Raw genomic sequence first — 26,800 nt, forward strand, 5'->3', positions numbered from 1 at the left:
ACGCTAAAGCTATCGGGTTTAAAGAGCTCTTCGTCATAATCGACTTCAAATGATCAGATCCCTGAAACAGATATATATGTTTACAAAGTTTCTGTTCGATAATAAAAGTGAAGGTAATAAAACACATTTTTTAAATGGTCTTTAGCGTCTGTGCGCTGCCACCAGGGGGCAGTGTGTGCAGCAGCGCTCGGGATCGGAGCTGTACCCGCAGGACCCCTGATCTCAGACTCAGATCTTCTCTCACACCGTTTCTTACACCTGCGGCAGAAAGTGACAAGTTTACTCTTTAGATCGTTAAATTTATCCTGCATTGCGGAGTGTACTCCACGGCAGTATGACTCCCGTTGTTCTGGCCATGAAGCTTTGGAAGAGCTCAGGACACAGTTTCACAGTGTTAAAGTGTGCGAGTGTGCGAGTGTGCGCTCATCCCATTTTGAAAAATAACCTAATCAATAAATAAGTGAGAAAGTGAGGGCTCATCAATGCACATAGAGAAGAGAGATTTCTGTATGCAATTTCAAACTCAACATTCATACTTTATCCTTTAGCCTATTACTTGAAATTCAGAAGAGCTGAAACGCAGCAAACCCCAGCGAACGCCGCGGCCCTCCAGGATTTGAGATCCCCATTTTAACCCTTTCGGTGCCGGGCCCAACATCGTCGTACCTGGGAGTGAGGGGCCTCCCCCGCCCTCCTGCTCACGGGCAGGCTGCCCGCGCCCGCTGGGCCCCCGCCCTGGAGGATGCTGGGAGATTTCTGCGTCAGCTCCAGGCCCAGGGCCTTCTGTCCGTTGGCGTGCGTGGTCACCATGGAGACGGGCTGGCTGGGCTTGACGAGGGAGAGAGGCGTGGCGTTCCTGACGGACAGCTTCAGAGACGGGGGGAGAGGAAGAGGAGGGGTGAGGAAGATCAACACCAGCGAACATCTCCTATTTTATGTGTGTGTGTGTGTGTGTGTGTGTGTGTGTAATTATTTGCACTGATTTCACAGTTCAGCAGACTTATCGGCATCATTGGAAAAAAAAGAAAAAGAGCAAGAATGCCTTTATGAAATAGCACAGGTCACAGGTCACAGGTCACAGGTCACAGGTCACACCGAGGACACCAGATCATCTTGGGCAGTTTTCTGACCTGCAGTTCAGTCATCCTACAGCAGGAGGTCAGTAGAGCCTTCTCATTAGTCAGTAATCATATGGCCACACACTAAGCACAGCTAGGTTCCAGCAGTGGTCAGGGGACAGAAATGCTCATAGAGGTTTATAGGGGACATGTCTTTCTCCATCAGTGCAGTTGTTTGGAGGATCATTTTGGCGTCTGTGCACATTTTGCCTCTGTCCCAGAGCCCAAGTTCCTGTGCCAATCATTTCTAATCATCAACTTGTTGTTTGGAGGCATAGTATTCATAACAGAAGTTATATGCTCCTTGTTTTCAGGAAATATTCCTACCAAATTACATGTCTATTAAAAAAAAAAAATTAAGTAATTTAATGTAATTTAGGATTGTCAAATTTTTGTAAAATTGTAAAAGACAACTCAGCAGTAGGGTCCTTCTGAAGGGAGGGTGCACAACGCATTGAAAACAGGGGAGAAAGTCTTCTGAGCAAGAGCAATTGATTGCAATTGAAATTTTTTGAGCAAACAATAACACTAATCACCATTGTGCTTCATTTTATTTAGCCTTCATCTTTTATCGGGTGACGCTCATTCTGATGGGCACTGTGTCTTAATGGCAGCATCCGCTGCACGGCTCCATCACCCCGCGCAATTCAGCATTCCTCCTGGTTATGTTTGTAGTTCCGCTACGTGATCCTTGAGGTCATGTTTATGTTTCCCCTACGTGTGGCTCTGGGCTTGAACTTTCAGCTGCTGCTGCACATTAAACACAGCGACTCACCCTGCTGTAGAATCCAGCTATGCCAGCTTGACAAAACTTGAAAATGTAGCTGGTCTAGCTGGGTTTGAGCTGGTCAACCAGCTAGTGCTGGTAGCTTATCTGAGCCATTTCAAAACACAGCTTGAGCTGGTCAAACCCAGTCAAGCTGGGAGCTGGTCTGAACAGGTCAACCAGCTAAACTCAGTCAAGCTGGGAGCTGGTCTTAACTGGTCAACCAGCTACTGTTTCAGAACCTAGCCTGAGCTGTTTCTGCAGCAGGGCAATGAATGATCTTGATGCTACGATTATATCAATGCGCTCCTTAGCCTGGATCTCCCTGTGGCTCTACGTGAGGCAGTTTACTGAACCCAGGGTTAGAGAGCCTGACTCGCAGGTCACGCACGCTGGTCGCTTCCCCCCAGGAAGGCCTCTGCAGGGAGTCCCTTACACAACACACGGACAGAAGAGAACACGCCGGCATTGTAAATACTGCACACCATATGCCGCGGCACATTTTCTATCCCCCGTCTAGCGTGTCGTCTTCCAGGGGCGAGTTTTAGACAGCCGAGGGGCTTTCATTTGTTCAGACGGTCGGTGCTGACAAGCCAAGGGAATCACCTTCATCTGACAAACATACCGCAGCTACAAACACTTACCTCCAAGGCTTCCCTAAACCGACTCACTGACATTATCCCTCAAACGTTACAGGGAAGCGAAATCAAATTCTGACTGCTAATGTCCTCCCACATCATGGGCTGGCTACCGTCCCTCTATCAGATGGGAATAAATGTTCATATTTAAACGCAGATCAAAGGAACCCCAAGCATAGTGTTCATTCTGCGTGTGCTCTATCTACAGCTGGTGAGAACTTCCTGCCTCCATGCATGTAAAACCAGTGTGGGAAAAAAAACACCTATTAACTTCTGGAAAATCAAACAAACCTTACCAAACATTACTACACAGGAAACGCTATGAAGTGAAATACGGACAAGTTTCATGTTTACTGTACACATTCAAACAAACATAATTATGGTTATTCTACAGATAATTCAGTTTGTCATGTTTCAGTTATGAGGCGCTCACCAGAAATTCAGATTTCAGTTTCCTGGCAACCCTTTTTCTTCCCTTTTTCTTCCTTTTTTTTATTTATTTATTTTTACCACTTCCACCATTTACATGTGAAATTCCCTTGCCACTCCTCAATTTAGTGTTATGTTTTTCTACTGTATTATTAAATAAACAATAGATACGTACATAAACCTGTGCTTAAAAGCCATAAAATGCCTGCATTTAAAACGCCCACTTTTGTTTTGTTGTTATTTTACTGCAGACAACATTTCTTATCAGTCCCGTTTTACTCTGCTTCATTTTAAGTGCTGAAGCAATTTAGCGAGAAATTTGACCGAGGTTTGACAAAACCAGAAACAACAGAATAATTGAAGTGCCTGTCAGACTGGAGACGCCCAGCGTTTGGGCAGCCGATTCAGAACCCGTCTGCTTTGGCTTTGTGACAGAAAACGAGCGTTCCTGTAGCCGGCTCCTGACTGAAGGAACACCATCACCACCCGAGTGATGCGCTGGCCCCTCCTGCTCATCAGCCCTGCAGACGGCCCTCACGCCCCCACCCTGTCGCCCCCTCCATCCCTACATCCCCACATCCCCACATCCCCACATCCCCACAGACTTATCTTTTTAAAAATACATTACATTACATTACATTACATTACATTACATTAATGGCATTTGGCAGACGCTCTTATCCAGAGCGACGTACAGTTGATTAGACTAAGCAGGAGACAATCTTCCCCTGGAGCAATGCAGGGTTAAGGGCCTTGCTCAAGGGCCCAACGGCTGTGCGGATCTTATTGTGGCTACACCGGGATTAGAACCACCGACCTTGCGTGTCCCAGCCCTTTACCTTAACCACTACGCTACAGGCCATCCCCACATCTCCCAACTGCTCGATGGGCCCACCACAATTCACCACAAAACACCGGTTCCTGGCAGCAGTTGTTCCGGTGACTTCAATCAAAATTTCTGTTTACTAAAATGTGCAAATAAAAAAAAAAGTTCATTCACAGCAAGTCTTATTCTTGTTCCTGTGATGGAGAAATGACATTACCCAGGAACACTGTGACCGTTAGCCCTACCCGTTTCTTCCCGCCTCTCTCATTAAGAGTTTAGGCCAATGCTGTGTAGAGTGTAGGAACTCACCAGGCCGCGGGACTGAAATGCACTTTCACACATTTTAATAGAGAGCAGTGTTATTACTGTTAATAATGGCCGCTGTCCCGCTGTCTAGCGACTGCTCTGGGGCAGGAGCTGAGTTTTTAGTCATGTCTGTTTCCTTCCTGTGTGCATTACCGCAGAACAACCAGCAGAACCAGAAACACCACAACACTGCACCCACAAGAAAGCGCAGTCCACAAGTCTGTGCGAATAGCCCTGATAAGAGTGTCTGCCAAATGCCATTAATGTAATATAACGGAATAATGTAATGGAACCAGGTTGGAAAATTCTGTTGTGTGCACAAAAATGTCAACCTACCCCACAGGTACTAATGATTGTCAGTTCGCCAAAGACGTATGGCTTGCATTTTCGTTGCATAGCACATTATACTCTGACTGATCAAGTAAATTCATATTAAACTAATGGACATTGCAACAAAGAAGTCATAGGAAAGGTTTTTCTATTGAGCTGGAAGCCCAGTGTTGGATGAACCTGGCTTTACATGATTAGGGTCCGGACAGCTAGGGCCTATGTAGCATGGTTAGCTCGGCTAGTTCGCTAGTAAGCACGGACGGTGCAGTGAAAGCGAAGGCTGGTAGCAAATTACCTAGACAACACTCCCCGATGACGTAACCCTCAAATTCAAAAGAACGTTGTTGCCCTTGGCTAGAGGCGAGTTCGTCTTTAGCTGACTGGTAACGCGTTCGTTCAACAAATAATTTGGTACAAGTGAGAGGCCGGGGTTCAAATCCCACCTCGGACTCAGGCAATTTCTTCACCTGTTACACCTACACACCACGGTGATGCACACTACACCGACACTTGATAACTCTGGAACATCAAGCATTCAAATTCCCCCATATTAACCCGTTTTAAGGTGTCAGATCTCAAATATGTGAGCAGCATATTCTTAACTAGCCCTGCGATGAACTGGCGACCTGTCCAGGGTGTATTCCTGCCTTTCGCCCAATGGATGCTAGGATAGGCTCCAGCCCCCTGCAACCCTGTTCAGGATAAGCAGGTTCAGATAATGGATGGATGGATGGATGGATGTTCTTAACCAAACATTCCAACACTGATGTCACATTCATTGCTGGTGACTGAAATCGGTGGAGTTCTAGAAAACATTCCATAATGACCTACTCTTCAAAGTGATAAAGAATGTTTATTATTATTATTATTATTATTATTATTATTAATATTACTATCTTGCAGCTCTCTGAAAGCTTGGCAGAAAGAGGCTCTCTGGCTGGATGCCAGGGGAGACATGGAGCCGGAGGCTATAAATGAAATTATAAGCAACATAGCGCTTGGTGTGTACATTATGTAGGCATTCCTGTGGTAGACGCTTAACCCAGGCGAGTACTCACACTAACATAAGCCTCTCATGTTATACACTTAAGCCAATGGGTGTTGAGTGATATCTACCAATTACATTGAAGGGTCTTGTTCAAGACAAAAATCTACAACATAAGAATGATAACTAACTTCATTGGTTAGTGTAAGTTCATAGACGACCCTGGTCCTGGAGTGGCAGGCACGTTCGTGGTTTTTGTTCCATCTCAGCTCGATCACGAGAGTCCGACGGACGGTTAAAAGTCCGAGGCTGAACATTCCGAACGGTGAAACGGCCGAGTGTCTCCAACACCACGGTCTCCTGCGTTCATTAACCCCGATTAATTACAGCAAATGGGAAGGAATCTATTTACGGATGTTGGATGGAGCGAAAACCCAGGAGCACGTGTGGCATGGGAGGAGCAGGGCTGCCCACCCCTGTTACATTACATTACATTACGTTACATTACATTACATTACACTACGTTACGTTACGTTACGTTACGTTACGTTACACTACATTACATTACATTACATTACATTACACTACACTACACTACATTACATTACATTATCCAGAGCGACGTACAACAAAGTGCACACCCATAACCAAGGGATAAGTGCACTGAAAGACCGGAGAGGGAAGTACAATTCAACTGCTACCTGCAGAACAAAGATAAGGACCAGGGCACATTTGATTTTGTTTTTATTTTTTCTTCAAAACGCAACCGCAACAAACCCCTTAACTATCCAAACACTGCTTACCCTAGCCAAACTAAAAATACTGATACACAGAAAGTAAATCACAGAAAGACAACAATTAAGCTTCACAGGGAGCTAGGGAGGGATTGGGAGAGGTGCTGCTTGAAGAAGCCCCTGTTCCATATGCTAACTAAGGATGTCCAGTCGCTCCTCTCCTAGACCCTGACTGCTAACTGGAGCGTAGGGCTGCTAACTGGACCTCAGGGCTGCTAACTGGAGCTCAGGGCTCTGGAGCTCAGGCTGCTAACTACACAAGCGACCATACACGAGGTGGACGTTATGCTTTTAGCCACACCCCCTCATTAATATTTCAGGGAGCCAACGACCCGGGTCACGGAAAGAAACAGAGTTCTCAGCATTGGGCTCACACCGGTCTGGAAGACAGCTCCCCAAACACTGACAAAATAATACATCATAAAATAATTTGTTCTTCAGCTGATGCCTTATTCCAAAGCGACTTACAGTTGATTCGACTAAGCAGTGGACAATTTCCCCCCAAAATGGAGAAAGCTGGCTCTACCGCGGCTGATGTTTCAGTGTCATGTGTATGATGAGAACAGTGCCTTCAGAAAGGATTCACACTTTTTTCACACTTTGTCCTGTTATTCCTTATAAGACTACAGCTGTCAAATATTCTTCTCACTCAGTGACACAATATTTTCAGCATTTCTTCAAATGCCTCATGCATCCGTGCACAACGTACATGCCATTACGTGTTTGCGTGCGTGTGTGCGTGCGTGTATGTGTGTGTGTGTGTGTGTGTGTATGTGTGTGTGTGTGTGTGTGTGTGTGTGTGCAGGTACGTGCGTGCATGTGCGCTCCATGCATGCGTGTGTGTCGGTGTGTGCACGTGTGTGCATGTGTGTGTGTGTGTTTTGTGTGTGTATGTGTATGTGTGCGCGTGTGTGTGTGTGTGTGTGTGCGTGCACGTGCGTGTGGCCTATAGTGGCAGGCAGCAGATGGACTGGATGTGAAAGTAACTAGAGACAGATGCAGTGACAAAGAAGAGCAGAACAGGGAGTGTACACACACACACACACACACACTCACACACTCACACACTCACACACATACACACACACACATACATACACAAATACACACATACACACACACACACACACAAAATACACACACGCACAAACCACATGAGGCTGCACCTCAAATACAAAAGGCAAGCACTCAGGAAAACAGGAAAGCAGGTGGATACCCAGGCACCTCTTAAACCCACAGCAGCACAGCCACAATGCCCCTACACAGAGAGAGGCAGGGCCTAAACACCCACAGCAGCACAGCCACAATGCTCCTATGCTGAGAGAGGCAGGGCCTGAACACCCATAGCAGCACAGCCACAATGCCCCTACGCTGAGAGAGGCAGGGCCTAAACACCCATAGCAGCACAGCCACAATGCCCCTACACATAGAGAGGCAGGGCCTAAACACCCATAGCAGCACAGCCACAATGCTCCTACGCTGAGAGAGAGGCAGGGCCAAAACACCCATAGCAGCACAGCCACAATGCCCCTACACAGAGAGAGGCAGGGCCTGAACACCCACAGCAGCACAGCCACAATGCTCCTACGCTGAGAGAGGCAGGGCCTAAACACCCATAGCAGCACAGCCACAATGCTCCTACGCTGAGAGAGAGGCAGGGCCTAAACACCCACAGCAACACATTGCCTGCTGTCTTTTCTTTCTGTGACAAAGGAGTTTTCAAAAGCCTGGCGAAACAGACGGGCTCACCCCTCAAAGACTCCCAGAACATTCTGCCCACTAGAGACCACCTTTCTGAGCGGATCCAGACTCCCCAGGCCCGATCTGAAGCCCAGAGATGATGAATGTGAAATCCAGCCCAATCCGGTCCACTCCTTTGTGTGCTCAACTCCTGTGCTAAAGACCTGGCATATATACAAATACTTTGCACAAATAAATGCATTTCTATTACCGATATATAAAATAAAATGTAAAAGAAACATTTAAAAAGGAATATAGAGATCTGGGAAACATTTTACAGTAAGGTCACATAAATTGGCATAAACTAACACACTTACTAAATACTGAAAACTTCCATCAGTACAGAATTGAAATGGCAGCAATGTATCTGAAGAGCGGTGTGTTACTCAGATGCTGGAGGGAGGACAAAGAGGTGCTTTTGGCTCATAGCCCCTCCCCCCCTCATACCCCCTCCCCCTCCCCCTCAGCCCTGGAGGACAACAAGAGTGGCAGAGTGTCACTCAAGTGGAAAAATACGATGGTCATCCACTGAAACAGTCAGCTACTTCATCATTCCACAATTTCAGCCACAAACTAACTGAGAAGTTTGCGCTCATGACCACATAATTACACTCTATGGGTGTTCTGATAACCTCTTTTTGCATTTTGTGGATGCCTTTTATTTAACTTTAAAAACACGACTAGCCAAATAAGCTCCCTGTCATCCAAGAAGCCAGAAGCAATGCAGAAGTAAATACTTAATCTGGCGAAGCTGTGTGATAGCTGAAGCCTGGAGCCAGACACACTTACGAGTGTAGAGGAGTGTGTGTGTGTGTAGAGGAGTGTATGTGTAGAGGAGAGAGTGTGTGTGTGTGTGTGTGTGTGTGTGTGTAGTGGAGTGTGTGTGTACGTTGCCCACTCTCGCCTAGACTCACATCTGGCCTGACTTTAATGAACAAACTTTAATTAAACTTTAATTAAATGCCCTATTTAAAGCACACAGATATGTCTGCGCTGAGTGCTACGGTATGAGGAGGGATGGATTCTCTGAGTCCTATTGATTATATTGATTAGAGTGTGACAGCAGGCCAGGGGGACTGTGCTGCGTCTGTGAGGGTCACAGTGGGCCAAACACTCCCCCAGGGCTAATGACCAGCACAGCCACAACACCCACTCCCACAGGGCTAATACCCAGCACAGCCACAACACCCACTCCCACAGGGCTAATAACCAGCACAGCCACAACACCCACTCCCCACAGGGCTAATAACCAGCACAGCCACAACACCCACTCCCACAGGGCTAATGACCAGCACAGCCACAACACCCACTCCCACAGGGCTAATGACCAGCACAGCCACAACACCCACTCCCCACAGGGCTAATAACCAGCACAGCCACAACACCCACTCCCACAGGGCTAATACCCAGCACAGCCACAACACCCACTCCCACAGGGCTAATAACCAGCACAGCCACAACACCCACTCCCCACAGGGCTAATGACCAGCACAGCCACAACACCCACTCCCACAGGGCTAATGACCAGCACAGCCACAAAACCCACTCCCCACAGGGCTAATAACTAGCACAGCCACAACACCCACTCCCACAGGGCTAATACCCAGCACAGCCACAACACCCACTCCCACAGGGCTAATAACCAGCCCAGCCACACCAAACACTCCCACAGGGCTAATACCCAGCCCAGCCACACACCCACTCCCACAGGGCTAATGACCAGCACAGCCACAACACCCACTCACCACAGGGCTAATGACCAGCACAGCCACAACACCCACTCCCACAGGGCTAATAACCAGCACAGCCACAACACCCACTCACCACAGGGCTAATAACCAGCCCAGCCACACCAAACACTCCCACAGGGCAAAAGACCAGCACAGCCACACCAAACACTCCCACAGGGCAAATGACCAGCACAGCCACACCAAACACTCCCACAGGGCTAATGACCAGCACAGCCACACCAAACACTCCCACAGGGCTAATGACCAGCACAGCCACACCAAACACTCCCACAGGGCTAATGACCAGCACAGCCACACCAAACACTCCCACAGGGCTAATACCCAGCTGGAAATAATATACCATCTCACCTTTAAGTCATAATAAAAATAGGTATATTTAGGTAATCCAGATGGAATTAACAAATGGAAAAATATTAATGTTTTCATTTGGCATAAAATATCTGTAATTAAAAAGCTGGAGAAATGAAGAGGTATGTTCTTTTTCATGAGCTCCTGTTCCATAGACATTAAACAGGCTCACACTAAGAACTTAATATCTCAGGACAACAAGAAAAAGTCTCCAGAATACACTATTTACTTTGGTTTTGTGTTCATAACTATTAGAAAATTGTGATTTTGATTGCATAAAGATTGATTTTATTCAGACAATATTTACTTTCAATTGAAGAAATCTGGGAGAAGTCTTCCATCCGGAAACCACTTCACCTCTGTTTGCAGCGTCGTGTTTTAAACCAACAGAGTTATAAGCACAGGCTGAAATAAATCTGAAATAAATAACATAATTGGCTGCTTTTTCATCAGAGATCATATTGCAAACAAACCACTGGATAGCCCAGAAATGTTTCGCAGGCCCAACAGCTGGATGCAGGTGGCATGGCGGACCAAGTACTTTCCCTGGATTTAAATCCAGTTGAATTCAGCATATCACCTCCAAACAGAACCAGTGCCATCCTGTGAAGTACTGTGAGCTTAATGAGGTGCTCTACATGCAATACTGGTCCAGTCCTCCACAGATATTCAGTCTGTGTTATTATTATCAGGAACTGGTAAAGCACACTCCCAGCTGATACTGCTAATCTCCACATGGAGTTCAGCATGTACATTATATACGCAGCAGATAATACATGAACAGATACAGTAGCAGTAACAGCACCTAGCCAACAGCAATCACTCATGTGTCTCTCACAGTCCGACAGCAATCACTCATGTGTCTCTCACAGTCCGACAGCAATCACTCATGTGTCTCTCACAGTCCAACAGCGATCACTCATGTGTCTCTCACAGTCCAACAGCAATCACTCATGTGTCTCTCACAGTTATAACAGCAATCACTCATGTGTCCCTCACAGTTACAACAGCAATCACTCATGTGTCTCTCACAGTCCAACAGCGATCACTCATGTGTCTCTCACAGTTACAACAGCAATCACTCATGTGTCTCTCACAGTTACAACAGCAATCACTCATGTGTCTCTCACAGTTACAACAGCAATCACTCATGTGTCTCTCACAGTTACAACAGCAATCACTCGTGTCTCTCACAGATACAACAGCAATCACTCGTGTCTCTCACAGATACAACAGCGATCACTCATGTGTCTCTCACAGTTACAACAGCAATCACTCATGTGTCTCTCACAGTTACAACAGCAATCACTCATGTGTCTCTCACAGTTACAACAGCAATCACTCATGTGTCTCTCACAGTTACAACAGCAATCACTCATGTGTCTCTCACAGTTATAACAGCAATCACTCATGTGTCTCTCACAGTTACAACAGCAATCACTCGTGTCTCTCACAGTCCAACAGCGATCACTCATGTGTCTCTCACAGATACAACAGCAATCACTCATGTGTCTCTCACAGTCCAACAGCAATCACTCATGTGTCTCTCACAGTTACAACAGCAATCACTCGTGTCTCTCACAGTCCAACAGCGATCACTCATGTGTCTCTCACAGATACAACAGCAATCACTCATGTGTCTCTCACAGATACAACAGCAATCACTCATGTGTCTCTCACAGTTACAGCAGCTACAACAGCAGTCCTCCCTTCAGGTGTCACGGCGATGCTGATTTCTGATTGGTTAGAGTTGTGATATGTGTAGAACCCAATACCTTCAGAGGAACTGAATAATCAGAAAAAAAAAAAAAACCTCATGAAACTGCAGCTGCAAATATGTTCAGCATAAAATGTAAAACAAAGAAATAATGCCTCTGGTCATAAATAAAAACAAAAAAACAATCAGTATCCCTCTCCTCCAAAACCTGATGCAGGGAAAGACAGAGCCCATGTCCTCTCATGTCCCTGACGTCACCTGAGTATACATATTATTTCTACAATGATGTAGAAAATGAATCTTAAGAAAATGTATTAATCTGAGTGTACTGATCACATAAGGATGCGATGGATACGGGATATGTAAATATTGGAAAATAAAGGGTGAATTCTGCTCCTATAACTGATCGAGCGTGCACATTTTTACCCGCGCAGTGTCCTGTTACTCAATTATCGGTTATTAATAATTACGGGTTATGCCGACAGCCATGACCACAAGCACACCGGTAATGTTGGGCCTACAACTTCAGTATTTGAGCTTTTCTGAAGGCGAGTTGCAGTCGCCCGCTAGCGTGAGCCCCCAGCCGCAGCAGCGAGAAGGTGCTTGGCAGCGTTCCACAGACTGCTCTCCACTTTTGAGAAAATGCTGGAAATGAAATTAAACAAAAGACAGGAGGGACAACGTCCATTAGCACCTCCTCCGGTTCTCCTTTCAGACAGAAGCCCTATTGTGAAGCAGCTGCGCTGCGGCATACCAATTCTGCCGCTAAACAACGCTCACAGCCCTGGAGGACACGCAGGGAGACGCTAAACAACACTCACAGCCCTGGAGGACATGCAGGGAGACGTTAAACAACACTCACAGCCCTGGAGGACATGCAGGGAGACGCTAAACAACACTCACAGCCCTGGAGGACATGCAGGGAGACACTAAACAACACTCACAGCCCTGGAGGACATGCAGGGAGACGCTAAACAACACTCACAGCCCTGGAGGACATGCAGGGAGACGCTAAACAACACTCACAGCCCTGGAGGACATGCAGGGAGACACTAAACAACACTCACAGCCCTGGAGGACATGCAGGGAGACGCTAAACAACACTCACAGCCCTGGAGGACATGCAGGGAGACACTAAACAACACTCACAGCCCTGGAGGACACGCAGGGAGACGCTAAACAACACTCACAGCCCTGGAGGACATGCAGGGAGACGCTAAACAACACTCACAGCCCTGGAGGACACGCAGGGAGACGCTAAACAACACTCACAGCCCTGGAGGACACGCAGGGAGACACTAAACAACACTCACAGCCCTGGAGGACATGCAGGGAGACGCTAAACAACACTCACAGCCCTGGAGGACACGCAGGGAGACGCTAAACAACACTCACAGCCCTGGAGGACATGCAGGGAGATGCTAAACAACACTCACAGCCCTGGAGGACATGCAGGGAGACACTAAACAACACTCACAGCCCTGGAGGACATGCAGGGAGACGCTAAACAACACTCACAGCCCTGGAGGACACGCAGGGAGACGCTAAACAACACTCACAGCCCTGGAGGACATGCAGGGAGACGCTAAACAACACTCACAGCCCTGGAGGACATGCAGGGAGACACTAAACAAAACTCACAACCAGGGAGGACACGCAGGGAGACGCTAAACAACACTCACAGCCCTGGAGGACACGCAGGGAGACGCTAAACAACACTCACAGCCCTGGAGGACATGCAGGGAGACGCTAAACAACACTCACAGCCCTGGAGGACACGCAGGGAGACGCTAAACAACACTCACAGCCCTGGAGGACATGCAGGGAGACGCTAAACAACACTCACAGCTCACAGCCCTGGAGGACATGCAGGGAGACGCTAAACAACACTCACAGCCCTGGAGGACATGCAGGGAGACGCTAAACAACACTCACAACCAGGGAGGACATGCAGGGAGGCAGGACATCCTTGACAGCCATGACTACCCCCACACACTCATCGACAGGAGGAGAGAAGAGAGGAGGGGAGAACGAGAGCAGGAGAGGAGAACGAGAGGAGCAGAGATGGAGGAGGGACGGAGAGAGTCAATAAGGTAGAAGAGGAGAGAAGGACAGGGGGAAGAGAGAAAGACAGAGAGTATGGAAAGCAGGAGAGAGGCATTTCTATAAGTACTATATTATCTTCCAATCTTCCAACGATTGTAGGCCTTTATTTTATCCCGGGGCTGAAATGAAGGTAAAATGCATTGCTAAAGTTCAACCACTAACAAAACACGTCTTTACAGATATAAAACAGAAACAGATGCAAAACTGAAACAGATGTAAAACTGAAAACATGTGACAGTGCTTTGTCAACAAGCCCCATTCTATGCAGTGGCAGGTCATTTAAGCATGGAAATGATAGTTGAGCACACATTATTATTACAATTTAGGCACACTGTCTGCTGGTGCTCTTACACACACGGGCACGCAGTCTCTCATGAACATCTTGTTTTTGCCCACAGAACCGCTAAACTCCAGTGCGGAGACTGAGATGTTTCTGGAACTACCATCTCTGGCACCAACAGTCAAATTCACTGATGACAAGCGTCTTACCCATTCTAATGTTTGGTTGAACAACAAGAAAGCCTCGTCACCATCCCTGCGTCATTTATATATTCAGCTCATCCACATGATTCGCTCTTTGGAGGAGCAGGCTTGATTCATTCATCAGCAGGTGTACCTAATAAAGTGGTAATAAAGTGGTGATAATGCAGTGCAGAGCACCCGCGAATGCCATTAGTCATGTTCTCATTTCCCATTTCCATTTTATAAAGAAACCTGGACAGGTTGTTTCACTGTATAAAATGTAATAACAAAAACGTAAGAGTAAAGATACTCTAAGACATGAATAGTTATTATAAACATTACTGAAATTATATGAGATTTCTATTAGCCTTTTCCCAGGGTGACAGTATCCCAGTTGTTTAATTACACGGTTGAACATATGTGGTCTGCAATTATCTTTTTTTAATAGAGTCGTGCCGATTTGTTTTGAAGTCTGCTCAAGAGTCAGGCGAGACAGTGGGAGTAAAACCCACCCCATTACCACGCTTTGGGTTTTAACTGTGCAGTAAACGCTTTAACACACACACACGGGAGAAAAGCAGCTGGGAGAGGAAAGCTGATTGGGCAAGAGACGTCCGATGATGTCATTTCCTGTTGGTTGACCCTGTCTTTTTGACCGTACGTGAGAACCTTTCGGATGAGAGAGAGTCGTGGTTAAACATCCCCTCCTTCTCAGCTCCTCTGGCTCCCACACTGACATTTCACCAGGGGGCCTTTAGGATATACATGAATAAAATATCACACACTAACCTGGGGGTATTTTCTATGTATTTATTTACACGGTTATTGAGTTAGCTGGATAAGTGAACTGAGTAAAACACAGAACAGTTATCCCGCTAACTCGGTAATCTTACTTTTTGGGTTGTATTCAGTGCAGCTATCCAGCTAACTCAGTAATCCTGCTTTGTGGGTTGTATTCAGTGCAGTTATCCAGCTAACTCAGTAGTCCTGGCAGAGCAGGGCATTACAGGCACAAGTACAGACAGCAGGTTGAAAGAGCAACAGTTCAAGAGACGGATGAGCACATTATAGCTCCACAAGGACTGAGACAAGGACTGAACATAACTTCTGAAAGTACTTTTGGAAAGAGATTGAATTGTCATCACAAGCCCTGTCACAGAGATTGAGGCATGAACCTTAGTGGGGACACATAGGTAACTCAACTGTGCCTTTGTAATCTCCGCTTCTACTGGTGTTTCTCTTAGTGTTTCCCTTTTCTAAGTCACTGTATGTAAAAGTGTCAGACAAATTACGAATTACAATAATGTCAGATTTGTTTTACGAAGTGGTTAAAACTCTGAAAATGTTGTTTGGATCTGATACTCCACCTTGGATATGGAAATAGACTTTTGCGAAAAATAACATGGATTTCAAATATTTCTTCAACCTAATAACACTTTCCGAGGAGATAAACACTTTTTATGTATAACCTAACCCTTCCCATGAGATTTACCGTCTTATATGACAGTTATGAGCCTTAAAAAGACAAATGATAAGGTCGTACATTAGACGTGAGACGGAAATGGTGAAATGAACACAGGCAGGAAAAAATTGGCCTGGGTTTCTGGACACGTGCAGAGTGGGGGGGGGGAATTCAAAATGGCAGAACAATTGACTTTGCAGCGGGATAAAAACATTGTTGCTACGATACACGGCAGAGACGAAGTGAATGAAAGAGGGCCCTGAATGAAGCAGACGCCGCCGCTCCTCCTGTGTGGAGAGCGAGGTCGGCCGCGGCGCTGTGGCGTGAGGCATTGTCCGTCTGCGCGCATAACCGCTGCGTACAAGGCTGCCCTCCATTCAGATCCAGCGCTATACAAACACAGATCCTCCTGCTGTGGCTCACTCCATTTAGCTTTTCAGTCTGCCCCCCCCCCCCCCCCCCCCCGGATGCCAGCCACAGTTAATATCGCTTCAATCTTGTGGAAAGGTCCGTGCTTATCAGGTGTGTTTACTGTTTACTGAAAAATTACTGAAATTATTATAATTATTATTTTTCCATAACAAAGCCTAACTAGGGATGGGAGTTGGAAACTAGCAATAGCTATAATCTCTGTATGCAGAACATCAGCTACATGAACCTGGAAGTATAAACTGGCAGTAAAGATGCTATGCATTGTCCATAGTCAAGCATTAAATAAATTAACACATATTGTGTCAGTACCTGAGTACTATACCTGAGTGTACTGTGTTAAATGTATTGCATTATACCTGAATGCACTGTCTGAGTGTATTATACTACACCGGAGTGTACTGTCTGAGTGTACTATACCTGAGTGTACTGTCTGAGTGTATTATACTACACCGGCGTGTACTGTCTGAGTGTACTATACTATACCTGAGTGTACTATCTGAGTGTACAATACTATACCTGAGTGTACTGTCTGAGTGTACTATACTATACCTGAGTGTACTGTCTGAGTGTACAATACTATACCTGAGTGTACTGACTGAGTGTACTACACCTGAGTGTACTATCTGAGTGTACTATACTATACCTGAGTGTACTATCTGAGTGTACTACACCTGAGTGTATGGTCTTAGAGTACTATACTACACCTGAGAAGCACCTAAGCCTGTCCCCTGGCCCATGCACAGTCATCTCTGTGTTACTGACTGTGAGGCACAGTTGAACTATACGACACCAATACCACTCAAATACACAGTTGTGAGGAATTTGAGAGGGTGTCATTTTCCTCTCAATAACAATTGCACTTCATTATTCTTTCAAAATATTTCATCAAGAACATTGTTTAAATGCGTGAAAATATAGTGCATAAGCTGTACAAAATTATAGCAGCATGCCTCAATACAATTTAGTTATTGTAAATCTTTTTAAATCATATATTTTCTTGTAACTAGCCAACAAAAATATCTGAAAACACATTCTGAATTTTGCACGTCTTTTGCACCGTAGTTATTTTGTTTGCCAACATCTGTAACCCATGTCGTGTCAGAAACCAGAGGCCTAGAATGTTAGCAGGGCCCATTTTGTTTCTGAAATCTCCTTTGAAGCCTCATTGGCTCTCACCTGTGCCTGCTCCCACTCGCAGTCAGGGGGCCCCACAGAACCTTGGACAGCGGCTGACTCTCACTGGGCATGCTCACACCACAGATTCTCATTGGGCACGCTCATCTCAAGCTGAACAGCAGTCAGGTGTTGCCTGTTGTCTTTTGTGTGTTGCATTATGTTGCCTGTTGTTTTTTTACATCTTGTGTTGTGTTGCCTGTTGTCTTTTACATCTTGTGTTGTGTTGCCTGTTGTCTATTACATCTTGTGTTGTGTTGCCTGTTGTCTTTTACATTTTGTGTTGTCTTTTACATCTTGTGTTGTGTTGCCTGTTGTCTTTTACATCTTGTGTTGTGTTGCCTGTTGTCTTTTACATCTTGTGTTGTGTTGCCTGTTGTCTTTTACATCTTGTGTTGTGTTGCCTGTTGTATTTTACATCTTGTGTTGTCTGTTGTCTTTTACATCTTGTGTTGTCTGTTGTCTTTTACATCTTGTGTTGTCTGTTGTCTTTTACATCTTGTGTTGTCTGTTGTCTTTTCTGTGTTGTGTTGTCTGTTGTCTTTTACATCTTGTGTTGTGTTGCCTGTTGTCTTTTCCGTGTTGTGTTGTGTTGCCTGTTGTCTTTTACATCTTGTGTTGTGTTGCCTGTTGTCTTTTACATCTTGTGTTGTCTGTTGTCTTTTACATCTTGTGTTGCCTGTTGTATTTTACATCTTGTGTTGTCTGTTGTCTTTTACATCTTGTGTTGTCTGTTGTCTTTTACATCTTGTGTTGTCTGTTGTCTTTTACATCTTGTGTTGTCTGTTGTCTTTTCCGTGTTGTGTTGTGTTGCCTGTTGTCTTTTACATCTTGTGTTGTGTTGCCTGTTGTCTTTTACATCTTGTGTTGTCTGTTGTCTTTTACATCTTGTGTTGCCTGTTGTATTTTACATCTTGCGTTGTCTGTTGTCTTTTACATCTTGTGTTGCCTGTTGTCTTTTACATCTTGTGTTGCCTGTTGTCTTTTACATCTTGTGTTGCCTGTTGTCTTTTACATCTTGTGTTGCCTGTTGTCTTTTGCACTTTCAGAACAGGCCGTGTCTGTGTTCTTTTTGGAGACGGCCTCACTGTCACGGTTCACGAGGATCGGTGGGAAGAGCAGGAAGCCCAGGAATCTCCCAGGCCTCTGAGAAACAGGCCTCTCTTACCCTCCTGAAAGCTTTCCTCTCTGCTTTGTTCCCGCAAAGGTAAACACACTCAAGGCCGCTGCTTGTGTCCAGTTCAGCGCCTTCTTTTCAATCACTGGGCTGGACCCCCAAAACCCCAACGTTTCATGCCCAGAGCAAAGCTCCTCGACTTGATCACTCAGTCCTCCATGTTGCCTGGCCCCTAATTTGCATCTTGTTGTCAAACATTTGGAATAATTTCTGAGCAGAGAGAGGCCCTGGTTTCCCCTCCTTCCCGTCATCACTGGAGCAGGTACCCAGTACTGAAATATCCTCCCCCTGAACTGCTGTCGCTCTTACCCAATTGTTCAAATGCAATACTTCTTCCAATTTGCGGAATAACAATAGATCATCTGCATAATGCACTTCTCATTAAGGCATAAGAAGTACCCTGCTTCTCACAAATGGTCAAACTGATTGAATGGATATGGCTTTGACCGTGTAAAACGTATGGAAAGACTCTGGGATATTTCCACGTAAAGAGAGACGTTGTGTCTCTTACCTGACGTTACCCAAGGGCTGTGTGACATCCGCATTGCTGCGCAAGGTCTTATGGGAAATTTGCTACTGTATGGCAGCAGTTACGGGACCGCAAGCTGAAGGATGAGCCATATCTTTCATTGCATCGCAGGAGGGTGCCGTTCAGAAGGTCTGCAACCTGTGCAATAACACTCATTCATGATTACTGTTCACACAAGGGCCCAACGCTAAAGAAAGTTTCACACTTTTACAGCCGCACGCCAAACGACACGCCCTCCCACTTTAAAGGGATCAGATGAAAACTGAAAGGATGTTTAAGAAAGGGGACAAAAGACGGATGCTCACTTTCCACAGCGCTCGCAGCTAAACAGGGAACTCTGGGGGAAAAAAAGCCCTCCAATCAGGATTGTAGCAGCAAAACCATGATGCTAATGATAACGCTAATGCTCGTGCCGTTACATCGGCATTGGAATGTTCGGTTAAGAACATTCTAATGAATGCTCAACATCTTTCCCCGCCCTTCCTGCTCTCCTGCTTGCTTCAAGGTGTGAGGTCACAAATGTGTCATTAGAATGTTCTTAAGTGAACATGCTAATGCCATTGGATCAATCACTGCTAGTAACTGACAGCAGTGGGGTTCTAGAACACAGACTTAGAATTAAAAAATATATATATATATTTTTTTAAACATTCCAACTCCAATCTATTCTTACGCATGCCTACTCTTCCACAGTTTCATCCACGGCTGACAGAGAGGCAGGCCAAGACTCTAAGGCTGCAGTGCAGTCAGCACATACAAGCGCGCACAAACACACACACACACACACACACACACACACACACACACCCCCAAACATGTATGCAAATATGAAACACAGACTTAGCAAGCTTGCCATAGACACAAACAGAACTCTGTTTAGGCATACTGCTCCATGCAAAAAAAACTCCTATGCCTGAGTCTTCTTTCAATACACGTTTTTATGGATAGGGTTAGCCCACTGATCCAGAGAATCAGCACTGCTCCGTTAATAAAGGGGTTCTCATCGCGAGCAGTTTCAGAGGAAGGAGACAGAGACACACTTTCAAAGTGCAAAGATGGTGAAGTGAAAATAAAATTATTCCGTTTCAGGCTTGTAAATGTATCAGTTGCCTGTTTCAGTGCTTTGAATGATGGGCGAAATGAACTTCAGAAAAAGGTGAGCCTATCCCTTAACCAGCAAAAGTTCCTAACCCTCCCACATGATAATCCTGCCGAGATCTAACAAGCATCTCCGGAGTTGAAGAACATCCCTATGGGAGAGGGGGGGGGCGCAACCAATCAATTTCACGGCTCCTACAGCAAATCTCACCAAACCGCTTCCAATCAAAAGGCTGGGTCTTCGGCCCGGGGGGGGAAGAGGAACCGGGTTCTCCTAAACATGCCAAACACCCAACACGAGAGAGTTCAGGGATGAGCGAGGTCAAAGTGTTCCCGGGTGAGAGGACCCCACTCAAGAAAACCAAACGGGGCATTTCCTGTCTTCTCAAATGTCCAATTACTGGGCTAAAGGTGAGTGTCCATCATCCACCGACGTGGGCAACAGCTGGCCCACAAATAATCAATACGTGGGAGAAATTCAGGGAGAGAAATGCACAATCACTGTTCCGGACATGTTTTAAATGTGTTGTCTTTGGTGAGGGTGGGTATCTTCTCTGTGTTTGTCTTGGGGAGGAGGACAATCCGACTGTATTTATGATCAGCTGCTGATCTGCTTGACTTTTCATGATTTACAGAAAGAACAGCTACAGTCTGGGGCCTCTACCACCGAGCAGGATTGCTGAGTCAGCTAGCTGGATAACTGCAATGTGGGTTTGTGGGTTTTACTCAGTGCAGTTATCCAGCTAACCCAATACTCCTGGTCTGTGGGTTTTACTCAGAGCAGTTATCCAGCTAATTTAGTAATCCTGCTTTGTGCGTTAAACTCAGAACCGTTGTCTAGCTAACTCAGTAATCCTGCTTTGTGGGTTTAACTCAGCACAGTTATCTAGCTAACTCGGTAATCTTGCACTATGGGTTTTGCTCAGTGCAGTTATCCAGCTAATTCGGTAATCCTGCTTTGTGGGTTTTACTCAGTGCAGTTATCCAGCTAACTCAACGATCCTGCTTTGTGGGTTTTACTCAGTACAGTTATCTGGCTAAATGTAGATCTTTTGACTTTATATACTGTGTCAATAAAGCAGATAAATAAATAAGCATGCTGCGTGCCTTCCTAGATGGTAATATAAAAAGCACAGCCTAAAGCACAGATTTAAAAACGGGAGTAGCAGATTACACACCACACACTTCCTGGTTAGCTGCGAGCCTGCGCACACTTGTCAATAAAGTTCTGAACAGATCCTCACTTCCTGCGAGCTCAGGGCCCAGTGCTTCCTGCTGATGGGAGTAACATGAGCACACCTACCTACCATCTGTCTCCTGTCTGTAGCAAGTTGAAGCCCTGCACGTAAACTGCAGCCAAAATGGATTCTTCTCTAGGAGGAGTGTTAAACAATGGTGCAATAACTGCAGTGCTCTCTCTACGCCTAACCATCTTCAAAGTGCAATGCTCACATCCTGCATGTGTTCAACCATATATGAGATTCACTTTTCTCTAGTGCAGGCATTCACTCACATTTACAGCTGGTGGAGAGCATATCACCGCGTCCAACCGTCACTCCTTAAAGGTGGTATTACCACGGCTGTTTTCAATCTGCCGAGTTCATCCAAACACGCATGCCATTAAGTGGGTGAATGGAATGGAAAATGATTGCGAAGGCAAATGCTATTAACATGCTCAGAAATAACTGGCAATTCTGGGGAAGCAGCACATTCTTGTGCTTGCATTAAAATGGAAGAAATTAAAAATCTAACTTTCTGAGGTCAAATGGATAGGTGTCAAGAGTTCTCAAAGTGCAGTAAAAATATTTATGTTGTACACTTGTGTGACTCATTATTACTAGTTTTTATTGCTATATTTTTTGGGCTATTAAAGCTGTTTATTGTTGTTGCTACATAAGTGAATATTATTCTTTAATGTTGTGTTGTATAAAAATAGTTTCATAGATAAAATCCATTGTCAGATTAATCTAAAAGACCCAAGTCTTGGCACTCGATGCTGTACCTCCCTCTAGGGTCTTTCAGCGCACTTGTCCCTGGTTATGTGTATGCATGATGTACGTCACTGTGGATATGAGCATCTGCCAAATGCCAATCTACAATGTAAGGTAATGTAATGTAACATCAATGTTCATAGTGCTGTATATGCAGATCACACCAGCTCTTTGTACCACAACAAGTGTGCCTTACAATAAAGACTGTCTGAATCAATCAACCAAAAAATGTTACTTTGTTTTTACAGTAGTACTCTGATTAATGCTGAGGTTTAATGCCTAGAAATAAGGATTATTCTTATTCAACCCCAGGCAAGAAGCCTACCTACAAAGAAGGAATTACATTACATAGCTTCCTGTTCAATGCCCTTCATCTGATTTTTCATGCAGAGCAGTATCTGACAAGGCAGAAACTAACAGGTTAATCATTTCTAAAATTATCATGCCTTTACTATCGCTTTTTGACATGAACCTGTGCTTATTTTCACAACATTTTGACACCCATCATGTCTGGACCATTTCAGGGCTTTGTATACAAATTACAGGATGTGAATATACAATATTCTCAATGCATAAATATTTTTGGAGATAATGACAACCATGTATACCTGTCATATTTACCACATCATAATTAAAATTGTTGATAGATTACATAATATATGCATATGTAAATGAAATTATAATAACAATCTTTACTTTTTATGCAAATTTTATGATTAAGTAAATCGCAGCACACTGCATCCGGATGCCAGGCGGCAGGAACACCGTGAGTATCTTGCTTGCAAACCTAATTATAACTCTAGGATTCAACAAAAGGCCAGAATACTTATTCCATTCCAGGTCATATCGCAAAAAATAGCATGTTTTACATGTAGGCTACTTGTGTAAATTATTCACTAAACGGATATACGTTTCCATCGTTAGGTCACGAAGTGAAAATCTTAACGCGTTCCCCGGAAACGGTTACGAGCAAACATTAAATAAGCTACATATGGAAAAAACCATTAAACGCAACATATTGATGGAACATAGTCTACGGAAAAGGGGAGGTCGTTTTACACGCAGATTAAATAAATAAGTGCTCTCTCTCTCGCTCTCGCTCTCTCCCCCTCTCTCTCCCTCTCTCTCTTCTCCCCTCCCCCTCCACCAAAAATGGCATCAAAGCAATCAAAATGGTAATGTTCACCATGAATGGGGTCCCATCCCCCCACCGCGAAACTCTGCAGACTTTTACTCCATGTTAAGAGGAGCCGACACCCCTTCTTGCACAAAATGGAAGCTTCCACTATCAAAGTGATGTGCTCAAAAAATAGCCTAACATCAAAAATACTCGCAAATAAGCAAACGTCCGCATATTAAAGCATTCTATACTAGTTGCAGTCGTCCAATGTTTGTGTTATTCTTTAAAGGGACAAAAGGGAGCTGTTGAAATGATGAAAACTGCATTCCAAAGGAATCGATATCGATTAAACTTTAAGAAATGGAAAGTCAATCATTCTAGTGTCTAGATCCATATCGTGTGGCCAACCACACATTTTAGTTGTATTTTAGTTGTTTATGCTTTGATGTTTTTTACATTTTGTCTTCGTTGCTCGCTTCTCGAACTATGTAAAGGACCGAGCGAGCGAATGAGCATTGTGACTTTAAGCTTTCGATGTCATCTCTTCGTGGTGCTGAAAAAATAGCTCCTTCGTATAAAGCAGTAGAACTCAACTACCACTAAGTCTTCGCATGCGAAATTAACTCTGAATATAGTTTTCACTATATCGAGGAAACAGTATAGTTTATTTCGTAAACTATACTGTGTATGATGATAGAAAAGTGAAAGTGTACGCTTTAGCGGAGTCGAATTGAAGGGCTATCATGTCGTCATGTGACCAAGGAGAAATAGCATCTCAAGACTGCAAAGTAACACATTTGTCAGTCTTAAAATGTGAACTTAAATATTTGGCGCGTTACATAATCATTTGGTCTCCAGTTTTTCTGCAGTGTTTAATCACTAAAAGTAATGGCCTAACACTTGCGATTCTCTCCTACACTACTCCACAGAAACATGTCGACCTACTCAAAATGGACGCTAATTTTTCCAACATGTTTCATGTTACACAACTTACCCCGTATCCAAATATAATCACTATTTATTCGAATGTCTTCAGCAATATCAAAGGTACAACGCGATAATGAAATGGCATAGGCTACTTTTAAAACATTTTGACACTGGCCATTTTGTTTCGAACATGTCCGTGAAACACATAGGCTAAACTGGCGACACAGTGGCCACGAAGAATGAGAATACGAATATTGAACAGATATAGGCTATTCAGTACATTTACACATTCCTACTTGTTTTCGCTTGGGAGTGTTAGTCTTTTGCCTTTCTTGCGATTGTTAAGTTCGCCATCGTACAGTTCAAAAAATGCAATGAATGTAAGCGAGAAACAAATTCTAACTATAACAAGACTGATACTCGCAAAACTAAATTTAATACGCTGCGTTTTTCTGCAAAGTCACACTAAGGACAAAGCGGTGGAGACGTCGCTGAGTGCCGGGGGGAAATCGGAGAAAAAGATCTATGGTGATAAAGTTTTCACTCATAATAGAACTGCCTATCGTAGATGCAAATCGTAGTACAGAAATATCCTTTGACATGTGAGTCTAGTTTCATCCATGCAACTGGTTTCTAAATAATAATAATAATAATAATAATATTAACAATTTGTATTATTATTATACAAATCATAACAAAAAATATAAAGGATAACAAAAGTGTTTCAAGTTAGTATATAAGGGTGGAACAAAGCAACGAGCACACACAGCAAGACAGTTTCTCGCACCTCATAAATATTCAAGTCTCGTTCTCCTCGCTACACAGAACCACCGCATTATTGCTCCAATCCTTGTTGCTCTAAAAAGACGCACGACATTCCCAAACTACTCCGAAAAGTACACCAACAATTTATCTACAAACGACATGCTATGCTGTTAACAGACCCTGACCAGGAACAAGGAAAGATCGTCTAGTTATACGTTCGGAATACAAATCGCTCATGTTTGATCGGGTCAGTTTCCCCCTCGCTCTCACTCGCTCAAAATACCAATAAGGGGTAACGGTGGCTATAATGGTAAGATTCTTACATTTACCTGATGACACTGTATTTCTACTTTCAACGCCTCTTGCAGGCCTTGTAGTTCCATGGTTTGACTCCAAAACACTTTTCGTCTACTTTCGAAGCAATCGCTGTGAAGTTTCCGAGGTATAAAGAATCTTTAAAAAGCGACAATAACAATCGAAAGAAGAACTACTCAGACCGCAAAGCAAGTTCTCGCTCCTTTGCTCGGAATCGGACTCATCACTCACTTTACGCCAGTGGGGAAAGTACTCCAAAGGTTGCACAAAGATTTCAGCAGTTGGACAGATCCGCTTGTAAAATAGTCCCGCAGCGAGGCATCCAACCCAATATGTTTTTGTTTTTTTCGGTCGATTATTTTCAGTTGAAAACAGAGGACTATATGTTGTCCGAGTCCGCGGATTGATTTCGCTTTGCCTCGGGAAACGCGGTGCTTCGGCTGTCAATGCTAATTCCAGAGTTCCCGGATGGAGCGGTGCTGGGAGAGCAGAAACTCTACTCCTGGTCTGTCAGACTGTCACGCATATACACGGGCTCAGGCAACACACAGAAGTCGTTGCGAAGGAAACTGTAATACTCTCCAGTACTGCGCATAATTCTTTCAAACAACATTGCATATAAAAATACTGGGTTCTTCTGACTAAATATACAATTAACTAGCTGCTGCTTTTCCTTTTAATTTGGGGGCTGTTTGCTTTTATAGAATATAACAATAATGTAACAGTTTGGTATTTAGTTCCAAAGTATCCAAAGTGACTTACAGTTGATTAGACTAAGCAGGGGACAATCCCCCTAGGAGCAATAGGGTTTTGCTCAAGGGTCCAACAGCAGTGTGCATCTTATTGTGGCTACACCGTGATTAGAACCACCAACCTTCCGGGTTCTTGTATCACGTTGCAGGCCCCAGTCACGTACCTTAGCCGCTAGGTGACAGGCTGCCCCAATAAGACATATTACACTGAGTAATGCAACCTGAAGTAGTGAGGCGGGTATTCTTGGCTAGTTAGCAGTACCTGATGTTTTGTTTGGTGAACACTCATTGATCAGGCTTGTGAATGGGGCCTGCTGCGCTCTCTCGGTGTTATCACTCTTCCGTACTCCTGTGTCAAACGCTGAACTTAACAAGTCACTCTGAAAAGCATCTCCCAATCAACTGTTACATAATGTACATCATCGTAGACGTTGTGGAGGTAGATATTTTATTGTTAATTTGTGTATGTAATTCATGTTAAAATGAATAAATACCCCAGGCAGAGATACTGAACACATTGTCCATCACCACAGTCTCATCGTTGTTCTTTCATTAGCATTCTGTTTGCACCAATATGTTGCTCTGTAGTGTAGTCCATGGTATTCTTAGAATGGAATTACCTCTCTCTCTCCCGCTTTCTCTCTCTGTCTCTCTCGTATTTCCCATTTCTTTTTCTTTTTCAATGTTGATTGTTTTCTGGAGGTTTTATCTGTTGTCACAGTGTCACGTTTTTGTAAATTTGA

At 44.5% G+C, this 26,800-nt stretch overlaps 1 protein-coding gene across 1 annotated transcript in view; it reads right to left on the minus strand.

The window, feature by feature from the left end:
• LOC133134553 (PHD finger protein 21B-like) overlaps window positions 1-25,456 on the minus strand; it is a 37,225-nt gene extending 11,769 nt beyond the window's left edge. Inside the window, exons 1-2 of the mRNA XM_061250753.1 lie at window positions 25,314-25,456; window positions 667-867 (exon numbers count right to left, since the gene is read on the minus strand). Coding sequence (XP_061106737.1) covers window positions 667-867; window positions 25,314-25,373 — 261 coding nt within the window. The 5' untranslated portion in view covers window positions 25,374-25,456. The remainder of the gene's footprint in view (window positions 1-666; window positions 868-25,313) is intronic.
• Window positions 25,457-26,800: the final 1,344 nt, after the last annotated feature.

This window comes from Conger conger, chromosome 8 (genome assembly GCF_963514075.1).
Source record: "Conger conger chromosome 8, fConCon1.1, whole genome shotgun sequence".
Taxonomy (NCBI): domain Eukaryota; kingdom Metazoa; phylum Chordata; class Actinopteri; order Anguilliformes; family Congridae; genus Conger; species Conger conger.